Here is a 27,923-nt window from a genome sequence, read left to right as displayed (position 1 = left end):
CACAGGTGTGAACAGGAATGGACACAGCCCTGGTTTCCACACAGATATGGGCTCACAGGTACATGGGGGATACGACCTGTGCCAGGTGCTTACCATGGAGTCCGTGTAAGGCTGGATGTTGAGTCCAGCGACAGCGATAGTAAGTTCAGGGGGAGGAATGGGGTTTCTCCCCCAGCCATGTCCCTACTGCATGGAGAGTAACACTTGTAAACGTTTGTGTCTTCATTATGTCAGTTTCCAAATTCTCTTTTACACTTCGGTAAGAGGACAATGGGTTTTTTTGTTTGTTTGTTTTTTAAGATGTTGGGGATAGGAGTTTATTAATTAATTTATTTATTTTTGCTGTATTGGGTCTTCATTTCTGTACGAGGGCCTTCTCCAGTTGTGGCAAGCGGGGGCCAGTCTTCATCGTGGTGCGCGGGCCTCTCACTATCGTGGCCTCTCTTGTTGCGGAGCACAGGCTCCAGACGCGCAGGCTCAGCAGTTGTGGCTCACGGGCGCAGTTGCTCCGCGGCATGTGGGATCCTGCCAGACCAGGGCTCGAACCCGTGTCCCCTGCATTAGCAGGCAGACTCTCAACCACTGCGCCACCAGGGAAGCCCAGGACAATGGTTTTTTGTGCAACGTTTATCCCATCGTCTAACACAATCCCCGGCCACAAGAGGCCATCCATTAAACGAAATCGGCTTGCGTGGTGAGATGGGCTTGAATCCAAAGAATGGGAACTAGCGAGGTGGCCCAACACGCAGGGGAGGCTGTACCATTAGATCGCTGTCCAATCAAAGAATATGTACTTTGTGCCATGCGCTGTTCTAAGCGCTGAGAACATGGTCCTGCACGAGATTCAGGTTCTGTCGTCACAGGGCAGAGCTTGCAACTAGTGGGAAAGGCAGTCAACAGACACTGATCTACTTTAGTGACGAGTTCTATAAAGGAAAGAAAACAGGGCGGTGTGATAGTAAGCAAGGTGACGGGGAGCGTCTCAGAGGATGTAGTGAATGACTCCTCTTCCTCTGGTCCAGACGAGCAGAGAAGGCGCAAAGAGTAAGATCCGGCCCAGAGCTCAGGTCTTCTTATCCTGCCTCCGAGGTCTGCCCGGGCCAGGAGACCGGATTTCCGATCTGCTCTGCTAGCGATTCGCCCAAGAACACCCGGGCGACTTCCAGAAAACAAAGCGGCTGTCAGTCCAAGAATCTTCTTTACGCCCTGACTAGAGTGTCTTTGGGCGGCGGACGACGTGGGACAAGACCTGGGGAACTCGCCTCAAGGGAAGAAAGAACCCCCGCTCTCTCCCCACACTGCAGCGGGGTTGCCACCAACTGGGCCGGCAGGACTGCACCTGCAGAAATAGCAGGGTCCGAGGCTAGAGTCCTAAAGCGACCCTCAACAGGCTCGCAGCTCGCCGCCACCTTGGCGGAGGCGGCCCCATTTAGGGGCGGGCCCTAACGAGACCCAAACTAGCCCCACGTGTCAGGGGCGGAACCCTACCTCCTAACGTCACGGTGCGCGTGCGCGAGAGAGGTCACGCGCCGGCGTACCCTTGCTAGGAACCGAAAAGCGCGGAAGGTCGCCGTATCAAGCTTCCCCGGAACTTTTTCCTCCCTCCTGTCCCGCCCCCTTCCCTATCCGTGTCCCACCTTCCGGCCCCCGGGAACGCCGGCAACGGTTATGGCTGCTGCCCCGCTTCAGCCGGAGTGTTGCTGAGCGCGGAGCCCGAGTGCGCCCGTGAGGTAAGGAGAAGCTGCGGGGCCGCTCTGGCGTCCCCGTCCACGCGGACCTTGGCGGCCCGGGGCCCCCAGCGCTCCCCCTTTCCGCTGTGGTCTCGGTCAGGGGGCTTCTGGCGTCCCTCGTTTCCCGTCGGTTCTGCCTGGTCCTCGGAAGGCGCGTCCCGGCGCCGGGACTCCTCCGCCGGGGCCGACAGCGCGTCGCCCGGTTTCCCTCAGCCTCTCTGCGGCGGTGGCGTCTCGCGGACCCGTGCCCGGCTGCCCGGGGCCAGCGCAGCGGCTCTGCCAAGAGCCCGCAGCCCAGCCCGAATGCCCAGGGCGTCCGGGGTAACTTCGCTCCTGAGGCCCGCCTCGGGCAGGCAGCCCCCACCCCCACCCCCCAGTGTGGGTCGGGCTTGTCCAGCTGTGTCGTCTCTGCAGGCGGAATTGTTTTCCCGTGTGGCAACGTGCGGTCCGCTTGTGCTTAACTAACCACTAAAAGTGCTGCAGAGTCAGCGGTGAGGTTAGGTGGAAACGTCCAGGCCGGGGCGGTGAGCTCTCTTCCCAACGTTTGACCCTTTGGGCCTGATGTGTATGACACCGAGATTTGATTCAGGCATCTTTACAGTCCGTTTCGCCCGTGCCTTGTAAGCATGTTGTCGGGGGCTGCGGGGCGGCGAGCTAGCCGGGCTGAAGGGGACACGTTCCTAGGGCTAGAGATTTGTGTTAAGTTCTCAAACTTGGCTGGTCACCTGGTGCACTTGTTGAAAAATACAGCACCCTGGACCGCAGGATCAGAATCTCCAGAGAGGCAGCCTGTGAGTGAGTGTGTCCCAGGTGGCTCTCATTTGGAGGCAGGTGTGGGAAATGTTGTGTTAATCCGTCTCTTCTCACCCGGTCTCCCTTGTGACCAGCAGCCAATTTGTACCAGGTGTTGTGACCATGCAGAGGAACAGCTCAGGAGTTGGAGCTGTCCTCTTGCTCGTGTTGGTGTAAGCAGGCCTGAGCATAACCAGCGTCAGTATTGAGATTGTTTAGCAGAAATTCTTCTCCTTAGCAGAAATTAAACACATAATTTATTTTCAACCAGGTGTGTGTTTTACTTTGTTGTCTTTGACATCTTCCGTTTCTTCTCTACTGGCTTTATCTCCTTTGCTCTCAAGTTTTATTTTGCTTTAGCTGCCAGACCTACTGGAATAGACTGTGATGCCTCCTGTACCTTCATTGTTTGCATCCACTGTAAATCCTTTTTTTGTCCTCACCACTTCACTGACTCTTGAAGGTCATGATGAGCACAAGGTCAAAAATCCTTTTCTTGGTTCTTATCACCCTGGCCGTTTAGTATTATTTCTTCCATCTTGAAACTTATCTGTTGTTATATTTTTGGTTTTTTTTATTATTTATTTTTGGCTGCGTTGGGTCTTCATTGCTGCGCGCGGGCTTTCTCTAGTTGTGGTGAGCGGGGGCTACTCTTCGTTGTGGTGCGTGGGCTTCCGTAGTTGTGGCTCACAGGCCCTAGAGCACAACAGCCTCAGTAGTTGTGGCACACAGCTTAGTTGCTCTGCGGCATGTGGGATCTTCCCGGACCAGGGCTCGAACCTGTGTCCCCTGCATTGGCAGGCGGATTCTTAACCACTGCGCCACCAGGGAAGTCCCTGTTGTTATGTTTTTTTTTTTAAATATTTATTTATTTATTTGTTTTTATTATTATTATTTTTTTGAGGTACGTGGGCCTCTTACTGTTGTGGCCTCTCCCGTTGTGGAGCACAGGCTCCGGACGCGCAGGCTCAGCGGCCATGGCTTATGGGCCCAGCCACTCCGCGGCATGTGGGATCTTCCTGGACCGGGACACGAACCCGTGTCCCCTGCATCGGCAGGCGGACTCTCAACCACTGCGCCACCAGGGAAGCCCTGTTGTTATGTTTTTAATGCTACTTTTGCAATTCCTTTTTTCTATTCGGGGAAGTGCCTTGTGGTTCTGGCCTCCCTCACAGCTACCCTTTTTTAATCATCTAATCCTAGCTTACAGGTAGATGAAGTAATGATTCAATGGCGGACTCTAGTGCTGAACTGGCAGGCTTTGAATTGAGGCTCTGCCACTCACCAGTATTGTAGGATCTTGGATCAGTCACTTCACGTCTCTGTGCCTCCTTTACCTCAAGTGTAGAATAAAAATTGTAACATCTTCTAGATTTGTGAGGGTTAAATTAGTTGTATACATAAAGCAGTGCCTGGCACATCATAACTACCTATAAGAATATAACCTTTTTAAAAAAAATTATATCAGATTATTTAGAGATCTCCTCACGTCTGGGGGCCTAGCCTTGAGATCTGAGTCATCACTGAATTTTTTCCCCATCTCCTTTGTTCTCTGTTCTCATTTAATTGTCAGGTTGTATTTCCAAGGTGCCTACTGTGACAACCCTGATCAAGTTATAAGTGGTCCCTGCTCTCAGAGAGCTCCATTATCCCAGGGGGGCTAAAGGCTACCACTTTCCAAGTGCTTCTGAGGCACCACTTGCCATGTTCTTGCTGCATATCTGCTTTAGTCTTGCAGCAGCCACGTGAGGAAGGCATTCCTAGCCCATGTAACACACGAGTAGCCTGAACCACAGACATTGAACAACTTGCTCAAAGTTATACAGCTAATGAGTGGTGGGGGAGATTATGAGACCCAGATCTGTCTGCTTCTGAAGTCTGTTTCCTCCTCACGCGGCTTGCTGTTTTGCTTCCCTGATTGGCAGACAGACCCTTAGAGAGTGTGATTGGCTCTGAGCTGGGGCTTGTGCAGGGTGTTTGGGGAAATATAGAACAGTTACCTAACTGAGTGTTGGGGGGAGAGTGGAAACAAATAAGATGTCAAACAGGCTGAGAGCTGCAGGGATTATCTTTATTTGCGGGGAGGGGTGGCAGGAACTATGCCACTGAGAAGGAACAGTCTGCACAAGTCCCAGAGGTGGAAGAGAAAGTTCATGCCTGACACGTGTGAGGAATTAAAGTAGTTTAGGTTTGATGAGAGTGTGAGAGGAGAGAGGAGAGAAATGAGATCAGAGGTAAGAAGTGAGCAGGGTCTTGCACTTCCTATTAAGGAATTTGACTTTTTCTGAGGGCACCAGATAGTCATTGAAGGGTTTGAGCAGGGGCACGAAATAGGATCTTCATTTCAGAGATGTGCTCAGGCCTCTGTGTGAAGGCTGTGGGGCATGGGGAGAATGGTGTGCAGATTAGAGGCGGGAAGCCCGGTTGGGAGCCTTCTGCAGTAAACAGAGAGGGTGGTGGGCTGTGCTCAGTTCAGGGCAGTGGGGATGGAGAGTAGATCCATTGGAGGGAGATCTAGGATGTAGGGTTGTTGGTTAGGCCTTGATGATTGACTGGAGAGAGGAGATGAGAGAAAGGGAGGAACGTGGGATGACACCCAGGATTCTAGTATATGGTGTTCCTGGGGGACACAGGACGTGGAGCAGGGTTGGAGGTTGGGGAAGACGGCTTTACCTTTAGGATGTGCTCAGTTGGGCCTGTGGGAGTCCAGGTGGAGGTGGCCCTTCTTCCACTAGACGTGCAGGTCTGAGGCTCAGGAGTGCTGGGGGTTAGGTCATCAGTCATGGCAGGAAAGGGAATCACCCTGAGCAGCGGTGGATGGGGAAGCGAAGCTGGCCTCAGGGAGCCCTGAGGGACGTCAGCACAGAGGGAGGGGCAGAGGAGAGAGGCCAGTGATCGGGGCAGAAGGTGCCACAGGAAACAAGGAAAGAGTGTGTGAACAGGAGGGAGTGAGACGGTGCCCAGAGAGTGCCCTTGGAAAGTAGCAACATTTGCGTTCCTGGTGAGAGGCACAGTGCGGTGGCCTGGTGGGGCAGGAGAGAGCAGGACAGGGCTGGGGTGGGGTGGGGGGTGGGGGGGTAGGGGGAGTGAAAAACAAATGTAAGCAGTCCTTTCTGTACATTATTTATTGTGAAGTAGAAAAGACAGGTTGTGAAACACATGTTAAGAAATTTTTGCTTAAAAAGTCCACTGGCCGACTGTGCCATCACCAAGGTAATAAAAGAAGGACTTAAGACAAAGGTGGTGGCAAACAAGTGGACGTCAGGGCAGCTCATTGCTGCAAATATAACATTCTGGGAAAATATAATTGACACTGGTATTGGTGACCTTTGAGTGGAGGGAAATCTTAACATCCTCTTGTTTTTCTTTTTTTTAAATAAATTTTATTTATTTTTATTTTTGGCTGTATTGGGTCTTTGTTGCTGTGCGCGGGCTTTCTCTAGTTGGGGCAAGTGGGAGCTACTCTTGCAGTGTGTGGGCTTCTCATTGCAGTGGCTTCTCTTGTTGCGGAGCATGGGCTCTAGGCACATGGGCTTTAGTAGTTGCAGCACCTGGGCTCAGTAGTTGTGGCTCGTGGGCTCTAGAGCGCAGGCTCAGTAGTTGTGGCGCACGGGCTTAGTTGCTCTGCTGCATGTGGAATCTTCCCGGACCAGGGCTCGAACCCGTGTCCCCTGCATTGGCAGGCGGATTCTTAACCACTGCACCACCAGGGAAGCCCTTTACTTCTGTTTTTGATTTTTTGCAGACCGTCATTTTATAAGTTAGAATTTTAAAAATTAAAAATTGCTAATGGAAGAGTGTTTCGGAGCTTTGTTTTATTCCTTAAATCCCCTGGGCGGGGGGAGGGGGTACTTAAGGAGGTGAATGTGAAGGTGTGTGAAAGAGGGAGGACAGGTGATGGAGCTCGGTTCAGGGGAAGGGGCCGGAAGGGGGACCCAGGCCACGGTAAGGGATTAACTTCCGACCCTGTGGAGGAAGGCAGAGATGGTTTGCTGATGCCGGGAGGTTTACAGGTGGGGGTTTGGGAACAAGGTGAGACAGGTTATCTCCTTTGATGAAGGAAGAGAGGAGGTGGTGTTAAAAGGTTGGGAGAAAAGCCATGTTATGGGTTCAGAACCCGGATGTAGAGAGAGCTGTGCCTGTGGCTTAACAGGAAGGAGCCCGGAGCTAGGTAGGGGTGCCTGCTAGCTTAAGGCACAAGGGAACAGGGTCTTTTCCCAGCGTGACTGAGTGGTAATGGTTCAGAAGCCAGGAGGATGCCGACCGTGCCTCTTGATGGTGAGGTCAGTGGAACAGGGCTGGCTGTGTGACAGTGACAGTTCCCTCAGGAGAGCTGCACTTCCATTAAGACAGAGGGTGGAGAGAACATTCGTGAAGGGGTCACTCTGGTAAGGGTGTTCTAGAGCGCCCATAGAGAGGTTTTAGGGGAGGAAAACAGATGGTTTGGAACTGGGGAGAGAAATTGGCCATGTGGAGATGAGCTTACAGCAAGACTCGGTGTGTGGAGAAGCTTCCATCTTGAGACAGAGTTGGACAGGGACATGAGGCGTGGTGGGACCTCCAGGTGGCCAGAAGAGTTAGTCCCTGGTTGGTTGGGATTTCTCTTGGGATGCAGTCTGTGCCTGCCCTCGTCACACACCTGAGAGTCCCCTGACAGATGGGTATTGATACGTGGCCTTAGGTGATTCAGGCTGATGGTGGAGCGTGCTGGGTCCTGAGGCTGCTGGTGGGCGTGCTGTTGGTGACTTGCTAGCCACGTCCCACCCTCGTGTCTGCTTGTCGCCCCCACTCTGGTCTTCAGGCCTCGTCTTCCTGTACGTCTGTGACCACCTAGTCTGCGAGCAGGTCTTCCTTCAGTTTCTTGAAACTTGAACAGTCCCGTTTTGCTGTTAGATTCATTTCGTTAAAACCCTGCCTTTGTCATATTCAGCCTGTGGTACTGGACCAAGTACCAGAGGCTTCCATGGTCTGGCTTCACCGTACTTCAGTTTCTGCTATTACCCAGGGTTCATAGAAGCTGCGGCCTCTGAGCCAGGTCCTTCGCTGTCATCCACCAGTGGGTTCTTGGACTCCTTAATCAGTAGAAGTTGAGGCAAGGCTTTATCGGGACTCAAGGGAGCAAAAGCAAGCGGCAGGTTCCCGTGCTCACTCCCCCGGGGTGGGGGCCGATCGGTGGGTGGGGCCGGGGGGCGGCTTGGGTGGTCTCCCCAGCCCCGTGGTGGTGCTGTGCGCGGGGATCGTGCCAGGAGCCTGCTTTTGCTTCTGGCACCTCAGAACTGGCAGGTGGGTTTTGGCCTTTTTGTATCTTTGTTCTTTTCGCCCCCGCTGCCCTGCATGCAGTTAGTTTTAGTCCCTTACTGTTTCTCTGTGTTCTGTTGCTCCAGGAGATGTTTGTCCTGGTGCAGGCACTGCGACCAAGGGTCCCAGGCCCCAGCCTGTCTCACAGGCAGTTAGGGTCGGACTTGTTCTGCAGCTTGATGGTGTGTGCTTCCCTCTCTGTCCCGATTTTGCCCCTCCCAGGCTCAGCGTAGGTCTTACTCTGTACCCGCTCCTCATCCCCGTGGACCGGGCCTCCACGCTTTTCCTTGTCTAACGTAGGGTATTTGTTGTCCTGTAGAAGTGTGTCTTGGTGACTGGTGTGAAGTGACCAGCCTGACGGGACTCGTCATCGTCTGCTCTCCGGAGCGCACACGTGGTACCTTCAACTCCCCCCATCGCCGTGGGAGCGTGCGGCGAGCTGTCCTCCCCTGCAGCTTTGAATCCCGTCTCTCCCTCTCCTCCTCCTGGGCCTCATCCCCTGTTCTGGCCTCTCCTTTCTCTCCCGTCTCTTCCCTTTTCACTGGCTCATCCCCCCAGCGGTGAAACCTGCTCAATAGCTCCCGGCCCTGAACACAGACCCCCTTGCTGGGCTCCGAGTTCCCTGCTCCCGTCAGAGCACGGCGGAGCGGCGGCCTCACTGCCTCCTCTCGCTTACTCTTTAGCTTGTTCTAGTCTCTGTGCTCTCCCTGCCATTCCCCTGAGAATGTTCTTTCTGAGGACACCTGGGGCTCCGTGCTGTCACGCCTGGTGGACACGTGGCCGTCTTGCTCCCCCCTCGGCACCCTGTGTAGTTACCGCTTCTTCACACACGTTCCTCTGTTGGCTTCTGTGCCCTCTGCCTGGTTTTCTTTCTACCTCACTGGCCGCTCCTTCTCTATCTCTTTAGCCACTGTTCTTTCTCAGGACGCTCTGTGCGTCCACAGCGTTCAGTCCTGTTTGTAGTCCTTTCCTTCTCTTCCTTGTGTGTAAATGCCGGGAGCCCTGGGGGTCTTGCTCCGCGACATGCTCGGGCTTCAAATACTGTACATGTGCTAATGACTCCCGGACCACACCCCCAGGTTTCAGGCTTGGGAACCCAGCTGCTGCTCCCCGTTGCCACGTGCTGCCTGCTGGGTCTCTGGCTGTTGACGTCTAAGACGGGGCCCTTTCACTGTTCACACGCATGCACACCCTCACAGCCCCCCTCCCTGTGTCTGATCCGTCTCACACGGTCCGCGGCCCCAGTTGCTCACCCCACACACTTAGCCATCATCCGTACTTCTCCGTTTTTCCCGTTTTTGCATCCAGTTTGTTGGCAAGTACGTCCTGTCTTTTCTCCTTCAAACAGTCCAGTCATTTCTCTGGCTCTGCTGCCACCATCCTTGTCAGAGCCACCATGGTGTCCCCCCCGGAGAACGGCCATAGCTTCCTGACTCACCCCTGCTTTCCCTGTCCTTCTAGGAGCCTTCCATGGAGCCAGCCTGATCTTGGAAAAACACACCAGATTATGTCATTCCCCTGCTTTAGTATTTTCCTTCGCATGTAGAATAAATCCCACTCCTCGTGGTGGCACCCAAGCGCTGTGTACGATTGGTCTCTGCCACCTCCAGCTCGGTCTCAGGTCACCTCCCCTTCCCTCACGTGCTGTGGACACACTGGCCTCTTTTCTGTGCTTGCACTCCTCAAGCTGTGTCTCACTTCAGGGCCTTTGCACATGCTGGTTCTTCTGTCTGAACACTCTCACATAGCTGGTTCTCTTTCATCCATCAGGTGTTTTCAAATGTCACCTTCTTTTTGACCATGATATTTTGGTGTGCCCCTAGTGACTCCATCATACTAGCTTTGTTACTTGTTTTATTTGTATATTGGCTGCTTGTCTCTCTCTGTCTCAAATGTAAGTTGTGTAAAGGCGGGGACCTCCTCATTTGTCTTCATTGCTGTATCTATACCTAGCAATGTGTCTGGAACTCAGTAAGTCCTCAGACATTTGCTGAATGTACAATTATTGTTCTGTGTTTCAGCGCTTTCTCGTTAATCTTATGCTCTTGGTTTTCTCTGTCTAGTTTGAATTCTTGGGATCCGCTTCTTAGCTGAGTGAGAGCACGTCTCCCAGTTGCTGACAGGCGTGATGTTTTACTGGTTGCTGTCGGTGGTCCGAAGACCCAGAAGCAGCCGAGGATGGCAGAAGTGGTCCCCAGCCAGGAGCGGTGCGTCAGCTGCCAAAGCGCATTCTGTGGCCCTGCCTGCCCAGGCACAGGTGGTCATCTGTGGTGGTGGAATCATGGGCACATCTGTGGCCTATCATCTCTCCAAGATGGGATGGAAGGATATCGTCCTTTTGGAGCAGGGCAGGTAGGGATCAAGCTGGACGTGGCTTGGGGCTGTGCTGCACTGATTCTATGGGCTTCCCTCATCCCTCTCATTTCAGTAGTACTGACCCAGCAGTAGCTAATGTAAGTGTCACTAAGTAGCGTAAGTAGAATTACAGAAAAGTGAAATCTTTGGTACTTTGTTTTGCAATGCCTAATACTCCTGTTTTCTGGTTTTCAGAGAGATGGCAGATGGGAACATAACAAGTAGCTAAAAGATGTGTTTATTTCCGGTTCAAAGCACATCTTACCATCTTGCTCTCTTTGTTGTAATAATACAGCAAGAAATCCTGTGACTCAGGTGCTTCCGCTTTGAGCCAAAATGAAATTGGCTACATTCTTTCTTATTTCTTTTCCTTTTCAGTTGATTGACTTACTTTAGAACAGTTTAGATTTATAGAACAATTGCAGCAATAGTGCAGAGTTACCATATACCTTGCATCCAGGTTTACCTACTGTTAACATCTTATATTAGGATGAATGTTTCAATTAATGATGCAATTGTGATACATTATTTTAAACTAACGTTGCTGCTTTATTCGAATTGATTAACTTTTCACCTAGTGTCCTTTTCCTGTTCCATGCTCTTTATGTTCTGTTGCCTACCACAAATTGGACAACATTTTAAAAATTTAAAGTGTGGTTATTTCTGAATAGGTGATACATTTACATAGTTCAGACTTGAAAATGTGTAAAAGGGTGTACAGGGGAAAGTCTCCTTCTGCTCGCTGACCTCTAGCTACAAGTTTCCCTGACTGGAAGCCAGTTATTTCCTTAGGTACCATTTCAGACACTCTTCTCCATGTATAATCACATATATATTGGTAGGTATGTACGTGGGGATATGCATATTCATTTTTTTTTTCCCCTTTTTCATACGAGTAGTAGCATACCTTAAACAGTGTTCCTCACCTGGCTTTTTTCATTAGGGTTGTTCCATTAGGATTGGTGCATAAAAGGGTTCATTTATTTTTTATGGCCGTAAAGTATTCTGTTGTATAGGTGAACTCCAGAATTTTAAATCATTCTCATGTTGATGGACATTGCGGTTGTTTCCATCTTTGGATGTTACAACAGTGGTATAATGAGGAACCTTGAACTTCTTGTATTCACTGATGTGTGCATCTACCTAATAGCATTTGCATCTACCCTGCAGGCTGGCTGCTGGCTCTACGAGGTTCTGTGCTGGCATCCTAAGCACCGCCAGGCACTTGACCATTGAGCAAAAGATGGCAGACTACTCAAACAAACTCTACCATCAGTTAGAGCAAGAAACAGGGATCCATACAGGTAAGCAGGTAATCTAGACTCTTTTACTCAGTACTGTATTTGGTCCTATACCATGTCAGTTTGTGATTTGGTAATTCAGACTTGAGTTTTAATACAGGTTTTGCCACTTGTCAGGGTATGACCTAGGGCAAGTCACTTAGCTTGTTGAGCGGTCTTCACTTGCCTTATCTGTAAATCGAGGGCCTTCAGTCAGTATCCTAGCTCCTTTTCAGATTCTATAATTCTTATAAAGTGGAAGTTTTCCTGGGCCATTTCCTGTATATATTTCACTCATTGAAGTATAGTAAGTGCAACACTTGGCTCCTAAATGAAGAGGAGGAGAAACAACTCAACTTTAGGTGCTTGGTGGTTAAATCATAGTTTGACCCACTGCACTTCAAAAATTGATATTAAGGATATTTCTGCCTAGAAAGCATAAACATGCATTTCTCCCTACCTGTGTAATTAAGGGGGTAAGGACACAGAATTGTAAGTTAAATAATACTGGAGTAAGTAGGGACTGTCCCAAGAAGAGGGAGACGAAGCCACGTTATGGTCCCATATGGTAACAAGGTAGAAAGAAAGCCCAGCGCTTTGTTATAAGGTGATGGATTAGCTAGAAGCCCAGAGTCAAACCCAGTCTCATGGCTGATGAAGCAGTTTGGTGACCACAGTATAATCATGAGAGGGTAGTGAGGCCCAGTGATGAAATTCAGGACAATGCCTATATGAGGCAGACCTTGCATAATTCAGATCACAGATACTTCAAGATTGATTAATACTGACAAAAAATGGTAGCTTTTCTTTTTGCCAACGGAAGTGTAACCTTATTTGTAAATTGTAACTTAAGACTGATTTTCTAATAACTTGAATATGATAGACGTGGACCTAACTGTATTTCAGTCCTTTTTGGTTGGATTTAATTTAATGACAACAAGGTACTTGAATCAGATACTAACCAGTATTTGAGTCAGAAGAGGGTCCACATAATGAGCCCAGAAGTGGAACTGCTGACTCCTGGTCCTTTGGTTCAGTTACTCGTGCTTGGTTGAGCCTTACATGGCTCAGCTGGTTAGACTCCAGAGGAATCAGGGCTGCAGGCTTCTTTTCTGTAAGGTAAGTTAGTCTAGCTTTTGTTCGAGGTCACTGGCTGGGATCCTTTATTGGGCCTGATCTCTCTTTGATGTCTGTGGGGCAGTGAGGAAGTCAGGCAACAGAGAGTCAGGGCATCCCCCTCAATCTGTCACCCCCATTGTAGTTCACCAGTGATGCAGTGAAAGGTGATGTAGGGACTTCCCTGCTGGAGAATTCTGTTGTCCAGCAGGATGTACAGGTGTGCATTCCAGTGACTGCTGTCAATCAGTGGGCTGCTTTGAGATATTAAATAAGTGACGTGTACAACGTCGGTTTGATGATAACATATAATAAGCTAATCCTCTGAACATAGTTCATTCCTGTGAGGTGTATGTTAACTGCTTTCTACTCTGAATTACTGGGTCATTCCAAGGGTCCTTGTTATGCAGATATCAGTTTCTGCAGTGTTTCTTTTGCACATGATGTAATTTTTGTCAAGTGATTGAACATGATAATCTAAAAGTTTTAATAATCTTTGAAAGTATTCCACATATTATTTGATCTTATAATAAGGAAGGATCATTCTTTTTTTTTTTTTTTTTTTTTGGCGGTACGTGGGCCCCTCACTGTTGTGGCCTGCTGCGGAGCACAGGCTCCGGACGCACAGGCTCAGTGGCCATGGCTCACGGGCCTAGGTGCTCCGCGGCATGTGGGATCCTCCTGGACCGGGGCACGAACCTGTGTGACCTGCATCTGCAGGCGGACTCTCAACCACTGTGCCACCAGGGAAGCCCTCATTCTTTTTTTTTAATTTATTTATTTTACTTATTTATTTTCGGCAGCATTCGGTCTTCGTTGCTGCGCGCGGGCTTTCTCTAGTTGCAGCAAGCGGGGGCTACTGTTCGTTGCAGTGCACAGGCTTCTCATTACAGTGGCTTCTCTTGTTGCAGAGCACGGGCTCTAGGTGCGCGGGCTTCAGTAGTTGTGGCTCACAGGCTCGGTAGTTGTGGCACATGGGCTTAGTTGCTCCGTAGCATGTTGGATCTTCCCGGACCAGGGCTTGAACCCATGTCTCCTATATTGGCAGGCGGATTCTTAACCAGTGCACTACCAGGGAAGCCCAGATCATTCTTTTACAGATGAAAAACCTAGATGCAGGTAGATTAAACCATTAATTTACCAAGTCGGTGACAAATCAATTTTTAAAAATTACTTTGTGGGTTAGAAGGAACTTTTAAAAAGGTCTAAACATATGTAATAAGTTATATACCCATTATAATAAATGTGAACAATACAGAAATCTAAAAATAAAAAGTGATCCTCCCCACCGAATACCCACCAGAAGGTTACTAGTCTGTGGTTAGTTTGCATGTATATACAGGTCTACTTTTTTTAACCCAAATGAGATTGTATTAAGCATATTATGTACTTTGTTTTTTCCACTTAAGACCATCTTGTACAAAAATATACGTGCATGAGATTGGTAAAATAAAACGGAACATCCCCACAAAGGATTATTAGGTAGATGTAAAAAGAAGGAGGAAGATGTCTGTGAATTGCTATGGAGTGATCTCTGTGATAATTATTAAATGAGAAAAACAAGGTGTTAAAAAGTATATAAAATGTGCTACCTTTGTGTAAGAAGAAATAAGAAAATATGCAAATGTATACTTAATTTTGCAAAGAAAGAAACATAGGAAGGATAAACCGGAAAGTACTGAGGTTGGCTACCTCCCAGGGTAGGTGGGAAACAGGGTGCAGGGTGGGGGCCTGGGGGGTAGTGGTATTTCTGGCCTGACCTTGTATAGTTTTGACTTTTAGAATGATGTAAACATTTTGCATATTCAAATACAGAATAAAACCATCAGGAAAAGGGGGGAACGTTCATTGGAACACTATCAGAAATAATCTAGTTGCATTTCATATGAATAACAACTTTACTATGGGGGAAGAAAGAACAAAGCCAGGGACTTCTGATCACAGTATTTAGACTCCACCTTCAGTCGAAGACAAAAGGAAGTGTGGACAAACATGGACCTGTGATTAGCAAGTTTATTTTTCACAGTGGTATGGACACAGTTCTGCTTTCTGTGTACCCCAGGATTGAGCAAAGGAGTAAATATATTGAGGATAAATTTACCACTTATAAAATCAGGCTCTGAAATTTCAGGTTTCCGAACTTGGCAATCTTGTCATGTCAGCGAAGGGCATGTTTATCTGATGGTTTCAGAAGGAACAATAAAATATTTAAATGATCGCGACTGTATTTCCTTTGTAAAAAGACACTTGATTGATGCAAGTTTTTCTTCAAAAAAGCTAAGACTCATTGCATTCTGGGAGGATTGTCATTGACTCAGGTGTAATAGTGGTCGTATCCAGTACACTGATGGCAAACAACAGGAATTGACCATGGCTAACCTGGGCAAAAGGAGTTTGTTGGAAGGCCACTGGGGCCTGTAGAGTTGGCAGGAGGCTGCCAGCTGGAGGCAGGGTGGAGGCCAGGTTGTAGGGACCCAACAGCAGCCGGTCCCTCAGCTGGAACAGGAATCATGTGGCCAGGACGCTGCTGCTCCCGAGATGAGGGACGTCCAGCCGTTCCCCTCCTTGCTCAAGACTCAGTATTCCAGGAGGATCAGATTGGCTGAGCTTAGGTCACAGGCCTGCTGGCTGTACTGAGGCGGAAGATGTGCTGGGTGGCCTTCACCAAGGGTTACTCTCCCACCAACAATAGGAGGAGAAAGGGTCTAATTATAATTACATAAAGGAGTGAAGAATTGATGGGTCACAGTTAACTTCTCGCCCCCCCCCCAAAAAAAACCAAAGGTTTGTTCAGCAATGGTGTCCTTCATTTCTAGTGTAAGAGTGATTTTATGTACATTAGACTCATCTGATCCTCACAGAACTGTGAGCTGAGAATGATTGGGAGGTGGCAGCCCAGGACTCATCACGGGTCTTCCACTTCACAGTCTAGTGGGCTTGCTACTCTGCACCCCCTGCATTTCACCTGGTCTGTCTCAGTTTGGGCTGTTTTTTCTTCCAGGTTACATAAGGACAGGCTCGATCTTTCTGGCCCAAACTCAGGACCGGCTGATCTCCCTGAAGCGCATCAATTCAAGGCTGAAGTACGTATGAGGCTAGAAGCCTGTCCTGACTTTACTGTCAGCTGACCTCTGCCGGAGGGCCGTGAATGTCATTGTCCCCCTGTGTTCTGTGGCAGTGTTATAGGCATCCCCTCCGAGATCATCTCCCCCAAGAAAGTGGCCGAACTTCACCCTCTCCTCAATGTGCACGACCTGGTGGGGGCCATGCATGTCCCCGAGGATGCAGTGGTGTCCTCTGCCGATGTGGCTCTTGCCCTGGCAAGTGCTGCCTCCCAAAATGGTAAGCAGGTTTTGGGGTTAGGAAGGAAGAGGTCGTCTAAGGAAGCATCTCTCCGTAGGGCAGGAACACCAACCAACTTCCATATTGGGACACTGGCTCCTGGCTCCTAGAATTTTTGTCTTAATATAGTATCTGTTAATAAATATTTTTCCTCAGGGCCACATTTGTCTTATTAAGTTCCAAGGAACTGCTTTTAGTCCCGCTTAAAGCACTTCAGATTTAAGGGCATTTTCTCCCCCACAGGACTTGAGAAGCTCTAAGGTTGAAACACACCTTGGGGATTTAATCCGCAGCTTGGATCATATCCTGATGTTGGAATGAATGGGGGGAAGACTAATCAGTGTCCATGGTGTTATATACTTTGGATGAACTGATTCATGATGTACGGAGATTAGGATTTAAGGATGCCCAACGGCACTTTTTCTCACCTACGCCTTTTATGATCCCTGGAATTTTTTTTTTTTTTTGGCCACACTGCGTGGCATGTGGGACCTTATGTCCCTGACCAGGGATCGAACCCATGCCCCCTGCAGTGGAAGTGCAGAGCCTTAAACACTGGACCGCCAGGGAATTCCCGTGATTCCTGGAATTTGATTACATACTAAAGTCAGTTTTTTCAGTTGGCCTGGTATTTTCAGTCTTGAGAAAGGTCCATTTACACAGTCTCAGGATGCGGTTCCAGGAGTTTTCTTGGTTTTTAAAATTAAAGGCCAGCATCGACCTGGCCTCTTAATGTGTTTGTTGAGAGTCTGCTGTAGGTGCCTAAGTCTGAAACATCAGATGATGATGCCCCGACTCTTTGTTTACCTTGGAACAGGTGTTCAGATCTATGACCGGACAAGTATTCTTCATGTTATGGTGAGGAAAGGTCAAGTCACTGGTGTGGAGACTGATAAAGGACAGATCCAGTGCCACTATTTTGTCAACTGTGCTGGTCAGGTAGGTTTGCGACAATACTGGGTCACTGCTTTTCTTATTTAACTTTTGTCTCCAGGATTTTTTTTTTGGGGGGGGGCGGGTGGTACAGATGTACAGTTAATATTGTGATGCACTAAGCAGATGTCAGGGACCACACTGTTCCTTGTTTGGACAGGAAGACTCAGAATTCTCTCACTCCAAATCGGAAGCCTGTTCTTACTCCTCAAATAGAAGCCTGGGTGACCTTTTCCTTCCTCCCCTGCTGGCTGATTGGTGCCGTCCTGGTCAGGAAGGCCAGGGGAGAGTTGGGCATTGAGAGAAACGAGTCCTTGGCGTCGGGTCTGTCTGTGGTGTTTCATTTCATCCTACCACCCAGCAGATGAGTATTAGGCTGTGTTATTGTGTCAGGAGCGTGGATTCAGTTTCCAGGACACTAAACTGCTGCTGCTTTGAAGGCAGATTGATCCCTTGCCTCCCACTCCACAGTCTTAAGGGGACCTAGGAGTACTTGCTGCCATGTGCAGTTCTTTATGATTGGTATTTGGGGTTTGTGGTTGAGGCCAGGCGTTTTGTTAGAAGGGCCTCGCTTGCTCCCCACGAGCTCCTTTCACGAGCTGGTAAACCTGTCTTCCTCTGCTCGAAAAGCAGACTTTGTGGTTTAAAGGGTGTAGTGTTGCTCCCCGTCCAATAACTGAACTAAAGCAGGCTGGAACTTGGCTTCCCACAGCTGACGTGGAGGCAAGAGCGCACAGAAGCCACTTGAAATTAAACTCTTTTCAAGAGGCTGCACTTGCTCATTTGTCTTTCTGTTCCTCTTCCACCCACAAATCAATCTGTCCGTTTGTAGTGGGCATACGAGCTGGGTCTGTCCAACGAGGAGCCGGTTAGTATCCCGTTACATGCCTGCGAACACTTCTACCTTCTGACTCGCCCCTGGGAGACCCCTCTGCAGAGCAACACACCAAGTGAGGACTTGCACTTTGTTTTTCATCTTGTTTCCTTGCCCCTGTCCTGTCCTCTGCAAAGGAAGCCTTTCTGCTCAGGACAGACTGTGCCCGGAAGAGTCTTTCCTTTTCGTTTCTTTTCTGGAGCATGGTACAGGGAGGTGGACCCCATCCTAACTTGACTTTAGTAACCCTTTAGGAAAGGATGGCCAGAGTGGGCATTGCACTTAAGCAGTTTTGTTTGTTTGCAAGCTAACGGGTAGTCCCAAACAGAGGTCTAAACTGAGAGTGTTTGGAATGTAACCTAGAGTTCTTGACTTAATGCTACACGTTGTGGAGATGTCGCAGGTGAGCTATAAACTCGGGCTGTTCAGAGACTCCCAGCGCTGTAGGGGTTTGATACCACTTGGAGGCCTTCATCCCTGGAGTGGGCTCCGCAGTCCCCCCTTCTCTCTGGCTTTCACCTGGCACAGTGGCAGTTAAGCAGTTTGATTCTGAGAACTAGTCAAAGCTTCTAGGTAAGTGATCTGGTTAGGGATAATCTGAGAAACAGTCTCCACTGTAAATCTGAGAGGGAGGATCCTCCCCCGTGACCGGGAACAGTATTTTAAAGCTAATGAATGCCTGTGTTCACTGAATGCTGTTTGGTTAATAAGTCCAATTTTGGGTGTTTTTGTTTTGCTGCTTTTTCTGTCCATTTAGACAGCTGGCTTGCCACTCAACCCTGTCTTCTCCTCTTCCCCCCACCCCCTTGTCATTTCTCTTCCTCAGCTATTGTGGATGCCGATGGAAGAATTTATATTCGGAGCTGGCAGGGTGGCATCCTGTCTGGGGGCTTTGAGAAGAACCCCAAACCAATTTTCACTGAGGGCAAGAACCAGCTGGAGATTCAGAATCTACAGGAAGACTGGGATCACTTTGGTGTGTGAACTAGATTCTAACAAGATTGCCTTATATTTGTCTAAGATGTTACACTTTAAAGCCTTTTCAGGAACACAGGCATACCTCATTTTATTGTGCTTCGCACATACTGAGTTTTTTCTTGGTTTCGTTTTTCAATTTTTTTTATTTTTGAAGTATAGTTGATTTAGTGTCTTGTCAAACTCTGCTGTATGATACTGAGGTTTTTTGGGGGGTTTTTGTTTGCTTTTGCGGTACGCGGTCGTCTCACTGTTGTGGCCTTTCCCGTTGCGGAGCACAGGCTCCGGACGCGCAGGCTCAGCGGCCATGGCTCACAGGCCCAGGCGCTCTGCGGCATGTGGGATCTTCTGGGACCGGGGCACGAACCTGTGTTCCCTGCATTGGCAGGCAGAATCTCAACCACTGTGCCACCAGGGAAGCCTGATACTGAGTTTTTTATAGATTGAGGTTTATGTTGAACAAGTCTGTTGGGACTGTTTTCCAACAGCATTTTCTCACTTTGTGTCTCTGGCACATTTTGGTAATTCTAACAATATTTCAAGCTTTTTAATTGTTATGGTTGTTACAGGGATCTGTGATCAGTGCTTTTTGTTGTTACTGTTGCAAAAGATATGATTTGCTAAAGATGATGATTAGCATATTTTAGCAGTCAAGCTTGTTTTTTTGTTTGTTTTTTTTTTACTTTTTTTAGAAGTTTTTAATAATACACTGAAGTCTAAGTAGAACATTTTTTTAAATGATCTTTTTTTGAGGTATAATTGATGTACAGTATACAAGTTTCATGCATACAAACAATATAGCGATTCACAATTTTTAAAGGTTATGTTCCACTAATAGTTATTATAAAATATTGACTACATACATTCTGTGTTGTACAGTACATCCTTGTAGCTTATTCTTTTTATACATAGTAGTTTGTACTTCTTGATTCCCTACCCCTATCTTGTCCCTCCCCTTGTTCCCTCTCCCTAACAATAACCACTAGTTTGTTCTCTGTATCTGTGAGTCTGTTTCTTTTTGGTTACATTCACTAGCTTTTTTTTTTTTTTTTTTTTTTGGCGGTACACTGGCCTCTTACTGCTGTGGCCTCTCCCGTTGTGGAGTGCAGGCTCAGCAGCCATGGCTCAAGGGCCCAGCCGCTCCGCGGCATGTGGGATCTTCCCGGACCAGGGCATGAACCCGTGTCCCCTGCATCCGCAGGTGGACTCTCAACCACTGCGCCACCAGGGAAGCCCTAGTTTTTCTTTTTTAGAGTCCACATATAAGTGATAACCTACAGTGTTTGTCTTTCTCTGACTCATTTCACTAAGCATAATACCCTTCAAGTCCATCCATGTTATTGCAAATAGCAAAAGTTTTTTTTTAAGAGCTGAGTAGTATTCCATTGTGTGTGTGTGTGTGTGTGTGTATGTGTATATAGATAGACACACACACACATATCTTCTTTAACCATCTGTTGATGAACACTTAGGTTGCTTGCATATCTAGCCAAGTAGTTTTTAATTTACATTGTTTTTAGTTATGTACATTTTTTTAGACATAATGCTATTGTACATACAGTACACTATAGTATAGTGTGAACAAAATTTTTATATGTACTGAGAAACCAAAAAGTTCACGTGACTCGCTATATTGCGATATTCACTTTATTGCGGTGGTCTAGAACTGAACCGAGGTATACCCATAGTTCCTTATTTGATCTTTGTAACAACCCCTTTTGGTGGTTACAGAGGGTAGTCTACAGAGTTTGTCTGATCTAAGGATACAGTTATTGGTGAGCAGATTCAGGGACCTAAAATTAAAATCTTGGTTTAAGGGACTTTTGGCTTATCACTTATTCGCCTAAAATCACTGCTGAAATTTTAGGCTGGGAGGAAACCTTCTTTTGATAGGACTTCATTTAAAATTGAACAGAATTTTAAGAAGGAAAATAGTTTCATTAATATGTTCTTTTACTCAATTTTTAAATAATTTTAATTTATCAAATAGGTAATACAGTCACATAGGTCCAAACTCAAAAGATACGAAAGGGCCTATAGTGAAGAGTATCCTTCCTTCCACTTGGACTTAAAATTTTTTTCTTTAAATATAGGAAATTTCAAACTTTTAAAAGTGAAGAGAATAATGTAAAGAAATCCCATGTACCTACCAGCCAGCTTCAGTCTGGCTTCATCTTTACCACTGTCCCACTGGATCATTCCCTGACGATGGACTTACCTTAGAACAGGCTGAGGATCTGTCTTTTGCAGCTGTTCCAACTTAGGAAAACATTGCCTTTTATTGCACATCTCTTTGGGGGTCATTTAAGAGCTTTTCCGTGAGTCCTGATCCCTTTGCGATTCCATAGCCAGATGTAGTATTTACTCTTCCATAGCTCCTTTCCCTTCTAAAGAGTATCCTTTTTCTCCGTCTTTATGCCAAGAACTCTGTAGGAATGTCCCATACTTCCCAAGGCGTCTGCTTCTGATAGATGGCCCAGGTGGCTCATCTTAGAAAACCTCCACAAGACATCTTCCGAAAGGAGGGAGTAGAAAAGTGTAAGGGGTAGGGAGTTTTGAATCCCCTAAAGCTGAGGACTGTGTTGGGGTCTGTTTTTGTTGCTCAGAGCCCCTGTTGAGTTCCCTGCTGCGTAGGATGCCAGAACTGGAGACTCTGGAGATCATGAAGTTGGTGAATAGCCCCGAGACCTTCACCCCGGATATGAGGTGCATCATGGGCGAGTCCCCTTCAGTGCGGGGCTACTTCGTCCTGGCAGGAATGAACTCTGCTGGCCTTTCGTTTGCTGGAGGAGCTGGAAGGTAAGTCTTTCCCACTCAGGTTCGGCTTGCGAGCCTTCTTCCTCTCTGGACTTACTTCTGGTTCATAGGGTTTGTGATATACCTAATCCAGTATGTTCATAATAAGAGGAAGACACATGTCATGAGAGTTGTCCCCTTGAAAGTACTTGCCATGGGAGGCTCTCCCCGTGTTCCAGACATGTCACTGTATGGAATGTTTTTGGACCTCCTCTTTTGGAGTTAGCCTTGGAGCCAGTGGGATGTTTTTTTTGGAACTACTTCAGTCATAACAAATGTTGCTCATTCATGAAAGTGGAAATAGAGCAGGTTTGGACGATAAGATGATGAAGTTTTTGTTAGACATGTTAGCCTACCTGTGGATTCCCGGATGTGCTGGCTGACAGAACAGCTGGGTAAAGAGAATAGAAGTCCAGTGACTGAATTTCTGGATGGAAGCTAAGTATATAGTAAAGGATCACTGGCTGCTTCTCTCTGATGTCTTTTTCTTCCTACTGCTGTAAGCAAAAATACACAGCTCGTTTTCCACACAGACATGGGCTCATGTTACGTAACATCATACAGAAAGACCCGAATGAACTTTTTGGCCAACCCAATACTTGAGTGATGAGTGAAGTGCCAGGTTCTTACTATGAAGTCAAGTGTAAGGCAGGATGTCAAGTCCAGTGACAGGGACTTCAGGAGAAGGAATGGGGCTTTTCCCCCACAGCCATGCCCCTCATCGCATGGAGGGAAGGTATCTTATTTACCTGTTTTCAAATTCTCTTGTACACTTTGGGAACAGGTACAAATGGTTTTATGTACAATGATTATTCTTAGTGATGGCAAAAACATATCTGGTTACCACAGATGCAGGACATTTCTCAGGCAGACACGGCAATAGTGAAAATGTCCGTTTATTCATTTACAAACTTAGTAACATAAAATAAAGTTGAAATCTGACTTGGTAGAAATACAGTGCACAACGTTACTACCACACTCGCAGAGGGCAGAAATGCTGTCACCCTGTGTGCCTGTCATCACCAGGGCTCGTGAGAAACATCCCATTTAGTAAAGTGCCTCGCACGTCTTCAGGACCACATGCTGATGCTACACATGGGTTAGAAAAGGGCTGAGTTGAACTGCACATTTACAAATGCAAAGAACGAGTTGTAGCCTGTACAGTAATTACAATGGCATTTTCTTACATCCCAAGAGTTGACCAGAGAGTAAAGTGTTAGCTGTGCTGCTGGAAGACCCTTCACTGAAACGAGCTGCAGAAGCTTTCGACCCTACACCCATCTGTTGAAGGTACTTTTTTTCGTCTCCTCCCACCATGTGACACTCTGGAGTGTAAGGCACTAGAACCTGGCTTGGAGGAAAGAGGTGCCCCAAGCTCCAGTTCTTGGTGTGCAAAGGAAATCCTGGCATAGATCCATTGAAACAGATGCTAAAAGTATCCTCTCCACTTCTTACAATTTCTGTCCTTGAGAGACAGAAAAATGGGAAGGCAGAAAGTCTGCAAAGGATGAAAATAGGTGTATCTAAATATCATGAGAAAAATGGCCCACGAAGAAACGTGTAATTCCCCAAGGGTTCTGCTCAGAGAAGTCACGAATCACACACAAGGAACAACTCTGGTGTTTAATGGATAAAAGAGAAGGCAAAGATGTACAAAAATACTCAGTCCTCTTGAAAAATAGTGTATTTGTCATGGTAAGGGACTGCATATGCCAGCCCCGTGATGACAATGAAGGAGCCTTGCAACTAACGGAGCACCTTAAAGTGGAGGGCAGTGGCGGTGGGTGTGGGGAGCGGCTCTGACGCGTGGCTCCCTAGCTCCCTCACGACTCACTGTGGGACGTGACTACTGCCTAATTTCATCTGCCGTCTCTTCCACTGAACTGTGCTGCTCCTGAGTCCATGTGCCTGCACATGACATGTGCCAGATGAAAATTCCTTACTTGTGAGAAACTTTTCTCTACCTCCTGTTGATAAAATGCTGCTTATATCAAAGTTTGTGAGGGATGGGTGTGTGCAGAAAGAAAATGAACACAGTAGGTTATACTTCAGGATTGAGCACTGTTGACCAAATCTCTATCTTAGATACTAAAGATACTTAGATCCTTGCTGCCTACACTGGCCAAGAGGCAACAAAGGTATAAAAAGGAACTTGTAGTTAATGCCTGAAAGCCAGCCAATGCAGTTGTTTTACAGAGGCAGAAATCAAGGCAGAGGGGTCATCTCTCCAGTGAAGCAAAATCACTTTAGGAAGCTCCTATCATTCCCGCCACATACATGGTGGCAGTGGGGAGGGGTTAACGTCGCAAATGCATGCAAAGGCAGGATAAAGGAGAAAGCTGAAGAGTTATTTTTCACGTTGAGTTACTTTCTTGGAAACAACAGCCTAGGAAAGAAGAGATAAAGCTAAAACTCTTGGTCTGTACAAGGAGGTAGAATCCAGGGACAGCACACCTCCTGATGAGAATCAAACAAGTGACTTGGCGCTACTCCTGCAGAAATAGGAACTTTGGGGCCAAAGTGAGACTGGGGTTAATCACTGGGCTAAATGGCATCTCTTGCGTTTGGGGGTACAGGGACTCCTCAGAAAAGCACTAGAATGTAGTGGGAACTGTTCAGTTTTCTCTCCTGGAGCTTGTCCTGCCTATGCAGTGCTATGTGACCAAAACACAAGTTAAAGGACATCAAATTGTGCTATCCAAGCAGGTAGGTCTTGTCCGTCCCTTTTTGCTCTAAAAACTTTCTGAATTAGAGCTTTTATCACAGACAAGAAATCCTCAATGTCAGTCACATGACCATGGGATTTACATGTGGCACAAGTAGCTAGAGGCTTATCTCGAGAGGAGAAGGCTCACAGGAGACTTGCAACCTTGATTCTCCATCTGTGTGAAGCCAACACACTTTGTGTTTCTAGGTTCAAAATGATTCTTCAATTGCACATGCTGAGAAGGTTGTGGAGCCCCTCTCCCAATACAGCACAAGTGGTGATAACAGATCATTTCAGAGAGAAGAAAAAAGTACCAACCACCTAAAACAAGAATCCAGCTACTCCTTGAACAATCCCTCCAATCTCCAGGGAAAGGTGAGTTGTCACAGAAAGCAAACACATGCAGTCCCAGTGCCCAAGTCGGGGATGACACAGAAATGAAGATGTTTTGATTGTCAACTATGCTTGAGGCAGGAAAGAGTCACCCCCTTCCCTTTAGGACCAAATAGAGAAACCTATCAGATTCATATTGCCTATATTTGAATGGACCAAAGGAGACTTGAAGGATGAATTGTAAAGTGCTGGAAGGTAAGTAAGTTTCAGGGCACTCAACAAACAAGTGATTCCCCCCAGAATCTTAACATCTTGTCAGAGTCTTAGAAGTGTGACCCCTATTTATGGACAAGATGTGATTTATGCATAAATGTAGATTTTCTTTTGGATTCAATCCCAAATAACTTTCCATTTATAAAGATGACTTTGCAGTGGTGTGCATGGGATACCTTTAGTTCTATGTCTGTTTCCATCTTCTTGGGTCAGTCGGCTCCCTGCTGGTAACACCTGCATTGTCCAGTGCCAGTTTCCTGCTCTCCAGCTGGGCAGCACCTCTCCTCCTTGCCTAGAAGCAGCATCTCTGAGCTAGTTAACTTCACATTTCCACCAAAATACCAAGGCCCCCCGACAGAATTCTAATCACATACTCCCACATTAAATCAGTGAAGACCTCGGAAGAAGGTGGACACTAAAATCAGTGATCAAGTGGGTAAACAGAAATCCCAGAGAAATGCCAGAGCAGGCAGACACCTGAGAATTGTAAGCTGCTCTAATAAAATAAAAGGATTGTTTCTAATATACTTACAGACCTATCAGAACTAATGCATCCAAGATTCCAAGATAACAAAGGCTATGGTTAATTAAAATCTCTAGCAGCCATTTGTTTGCAAGGGGAAATTAAGTGTGGAGATGGATGCCACAGTCTGTGCGATCCAAGTTCCACCCTTAGAAAACAGAGACACCGCTTAAACATATGCAGGGCGCTCTTACCCCAAGTTACCTTCTATTCCAGAAGATGTGGAGAGCTGTCTGGAAAGAGAAGACGGAAAGCAGACCTTGGGCTCAGGTAACATACACTCTCCACACTGGGAACTCCCAAGTGGGTTATCTCTGTGTGGATCTGTGTCTTTTGTGCGGGGGAAGCAACCCTGGGGTCCCAGTAGCTCTCTTCAACTCAGCGTGGCCACAAGGTTTAGTTACGCAGCCAGGATGCTTGTCCTGCCTCCCCCGTCCTCTTCTAAGGGAGAGAGCGTGCACTGAGCCAGTGGGCCTCCTGTGGAAGGGACACGTGAGGCTGAACTGAAAGTCACAAGCGCTCGGAGGAGAGGAACATCAAGGTGGGGTGACTGAACTGTGAGTAGCTGAAAGAAAAGCAGCACAGTTTCATAGAAAACTCAGCATTGCTGGAGCTTAGTTTAGTTTGAGGTCAGACCCTTTCAGCTAGGAAAAGCAACACTAAAGGCAACATGGTCTTCCCCTTTCAAACACTGTGGCTTATTTGTTTAGTCGGTTAAATAAACCACAACCCCCCCTCATTACAGAGATTAGCAAGAGATGAAGAAAATTACAGACAGGTGGCCCTAGCCCAACAGTCTGATAACGGCTCAGCAGGGAGGCCCAGGATGGTTGACTACTTGTCTGTGCTAAACCCCAGGTAACGCCCACACGATGCCTCTCATCAGCAAGGTAGATGGTCATCCTCCTGCTAGAGGTACCAGGGTGCCGACCCACAGCACAAAGGGATGGGAGAAGGACCTGCCTGGCTAAAAGGCGTAAGCTATTCCATACGGCTGTATCACACAGACAGCAGCTAGCCAGAATTCACAGGTTACTCCGAGAAAACTTAGCCCCGTGGAGATGGACTCTTACCCTGAGGCCTGCACACCACAAGCCTCCCCTGCTTCAAGACACAGCATTAAGTCAGGCTGTCACTGTAACCCACTTCCACAAGTGGAGTCTGCCTCTGTCCTGCCTTCCTGTCCCCACAGGAACCTGAGATGGGTGGAGGGATGACCAGCCCAGAGTATCAGGAGACGGGAAACTGCAGAAGGAGGGAGGAGAAGATGGAGGGACAAGACAGGGTGCAAAGGAAACGTTTTAAACGCTTAAAATTATATCAAGGAGATAATAAGAGGTGGGAGGCAAAGGTTAAATCAAGAAGAGGATAGGATCAGGAGGAAGGTGGCGAGACTGCCTGGCATTACTTCCCGTGCAAGTCACTGAGCTCCACGTCATCCTTTCGGCGCTTATGGGTGAAGAGGGAGGTGACCGGGTAGAGCTTGGCCTTGGCCTGGAACCGGTGTCCTGCGATGTCAATCTCATACTCTCCCCGGTTGATGAAATCTGTCGTCACCACCTGCTCTTCTCCGGTGTCCTCGGAAAAATTGTGCACGAAGCCCAAGCACACGTGGCGCTCCAGGGTGTAACCATATGCGCTGCTGGTGGTCTTGCCCACGTACAGCCCGTTGCGGTAAATGGGCTCCCCCCACCAAGGCCAGAGGTCCAGGTCTGTGTCGTGGTCGTCCAGGATGAACATAGTGAGGCGTTTGTACACCCCGTTCTGCTTCTGCTGCAGCAGGGCATCTCGCCCAATGAACTCCATCCCCTAGGGAAGAGGCAGCGCACAGACAGCATCACCACTCGGGACCCAGTGTCGCCGCAGTGGGCCGCCCACTGCCCACCACAGCCCCGCAAGCTCCGGAGGACGTGTGCTTCCCCCATGCGGAAAACTGCATTCACAGTACGAAAGACACCTGCAGAGAATTCTTGTAACAACACAGGTACACATTGCTCTTTTCTATTTTATAAACACATTTCAATCACAAAACCACACAGAACAAAAACAGGAAGAAAAATCAACACTTGAAAATGCTTGCTAGAATTATTTTAGAAAAACAATGTTTTTATGTAATCTCAACCAGCAGTCCATGCATATATGTCTGTATTCTATGCATAATATTTACATATGCATATGTCCAAAAAAGAGCAGGATAAAATAAACTCTTAACAATGCATGTCGCTGAAAAAAGAGCGATTTTTTATTCTTTATGTTTTTCCCTATTTTCCAAATCGAGTATTCTTTACTTTTATATCAGAGAAAAATAGTTACCTAACTGCTCAAAAAGAACACCAGAGATCTACTATACTGATAGGGAATGACTGCTAAGATATTTTAAGTGAAAAAGGCAAGGTGCAATATACCAAGTATATAGTATCCAACCACCAAAGTTAAGAAAGCGCTGAGGGGAAATTACTCATCTGTTTGCACTGCATGGAAGCTCTCTACAAGGAGAGGCAGGACACTGCTGCTTCTGGTCAAGCTGGCAGTGGGACTGGGTGGGCTCAGAGGTGGGAAAGAGACTTTTCATCCTCTTGAATGGTGATGATTACGA

The 27,923-nt window shown here is 47.6% G+C and overlaps 2 protein-coding genes across 2 annotated transcripts in view; one reads left to right on the top strand and one right to left on the bottom strand.

Moving 5' to 3' along the window:
• The first annotated feature begins 1,548 nt into the window (after positions 1 to 1,548).
• On the top strand, positions 1,549 to 22,770 carry LOC308605375 (pyruvate dehydrogenase phosphatase regulatory subunit, mitochondrial-like). Its single transcript, XM_081215310.1, has 10 exons — positions 1,549 to 1,730; positions 9,884 to 10,172; positions 11,346 to 11,479; positions 15,573 to 15,654; positions 15,750 to 15,913; positions 16,731 to 16,852; positions 17,679 to 17,796; positions 18,547 to 18,696; positions 21,302 to 21,494; positions 22,687 to 22,770. Exons 2-10 carry the CDS (start codon positions 9,949 to 9,951, stop codon positions 22,709 to 22,711), a joined length of 1,212 nt encoding a protein of 403 aa, XP_081071436.1. The 5' UTR covers positions 1,549 to 1,730; positions 9,884 to 9,948; the 3' UTR covers positions 22,712 to 22,770.
• The window catches only part of LOC308605374 (pyruvate dehydrogenase phosphatase regulatory subunit, mitochondrial), a 38,815-nt gene continuing 33,263 nt past the window's right edge, over positions 22,372 to 27,923 (bottom strand). Inside the window, exon 18 of the mRNA XM_081215309.1 lies at positions 22,372 to 27,136. Coding sequence (XP_081071435.1) covers positions 26,732 to 27,136 — 405 coding nt within the window. The 3' untranslated portion in view covers positions 22,372 to 26,731. The remainder of the gene's footprint in view (positions 27,137 to 27,923) is intronic.

Source organism: Mesoplodon bidens, assembly GCF_964165515.1.
Source record: "Mesoplodon bidens genome assembly, chromosome: 18".
NCBI lineage: Eukaryota > Metazoa > Chordata > Mammalia > Artiodactyla > Ziphiidae > Mesoplodon > Mesoplodon bidens.
The sequence above is the reverse complement of the archived record's forward strand: the minus strand, read 5'-3'. Positions and strand labels throughout refer to the sequence as shown.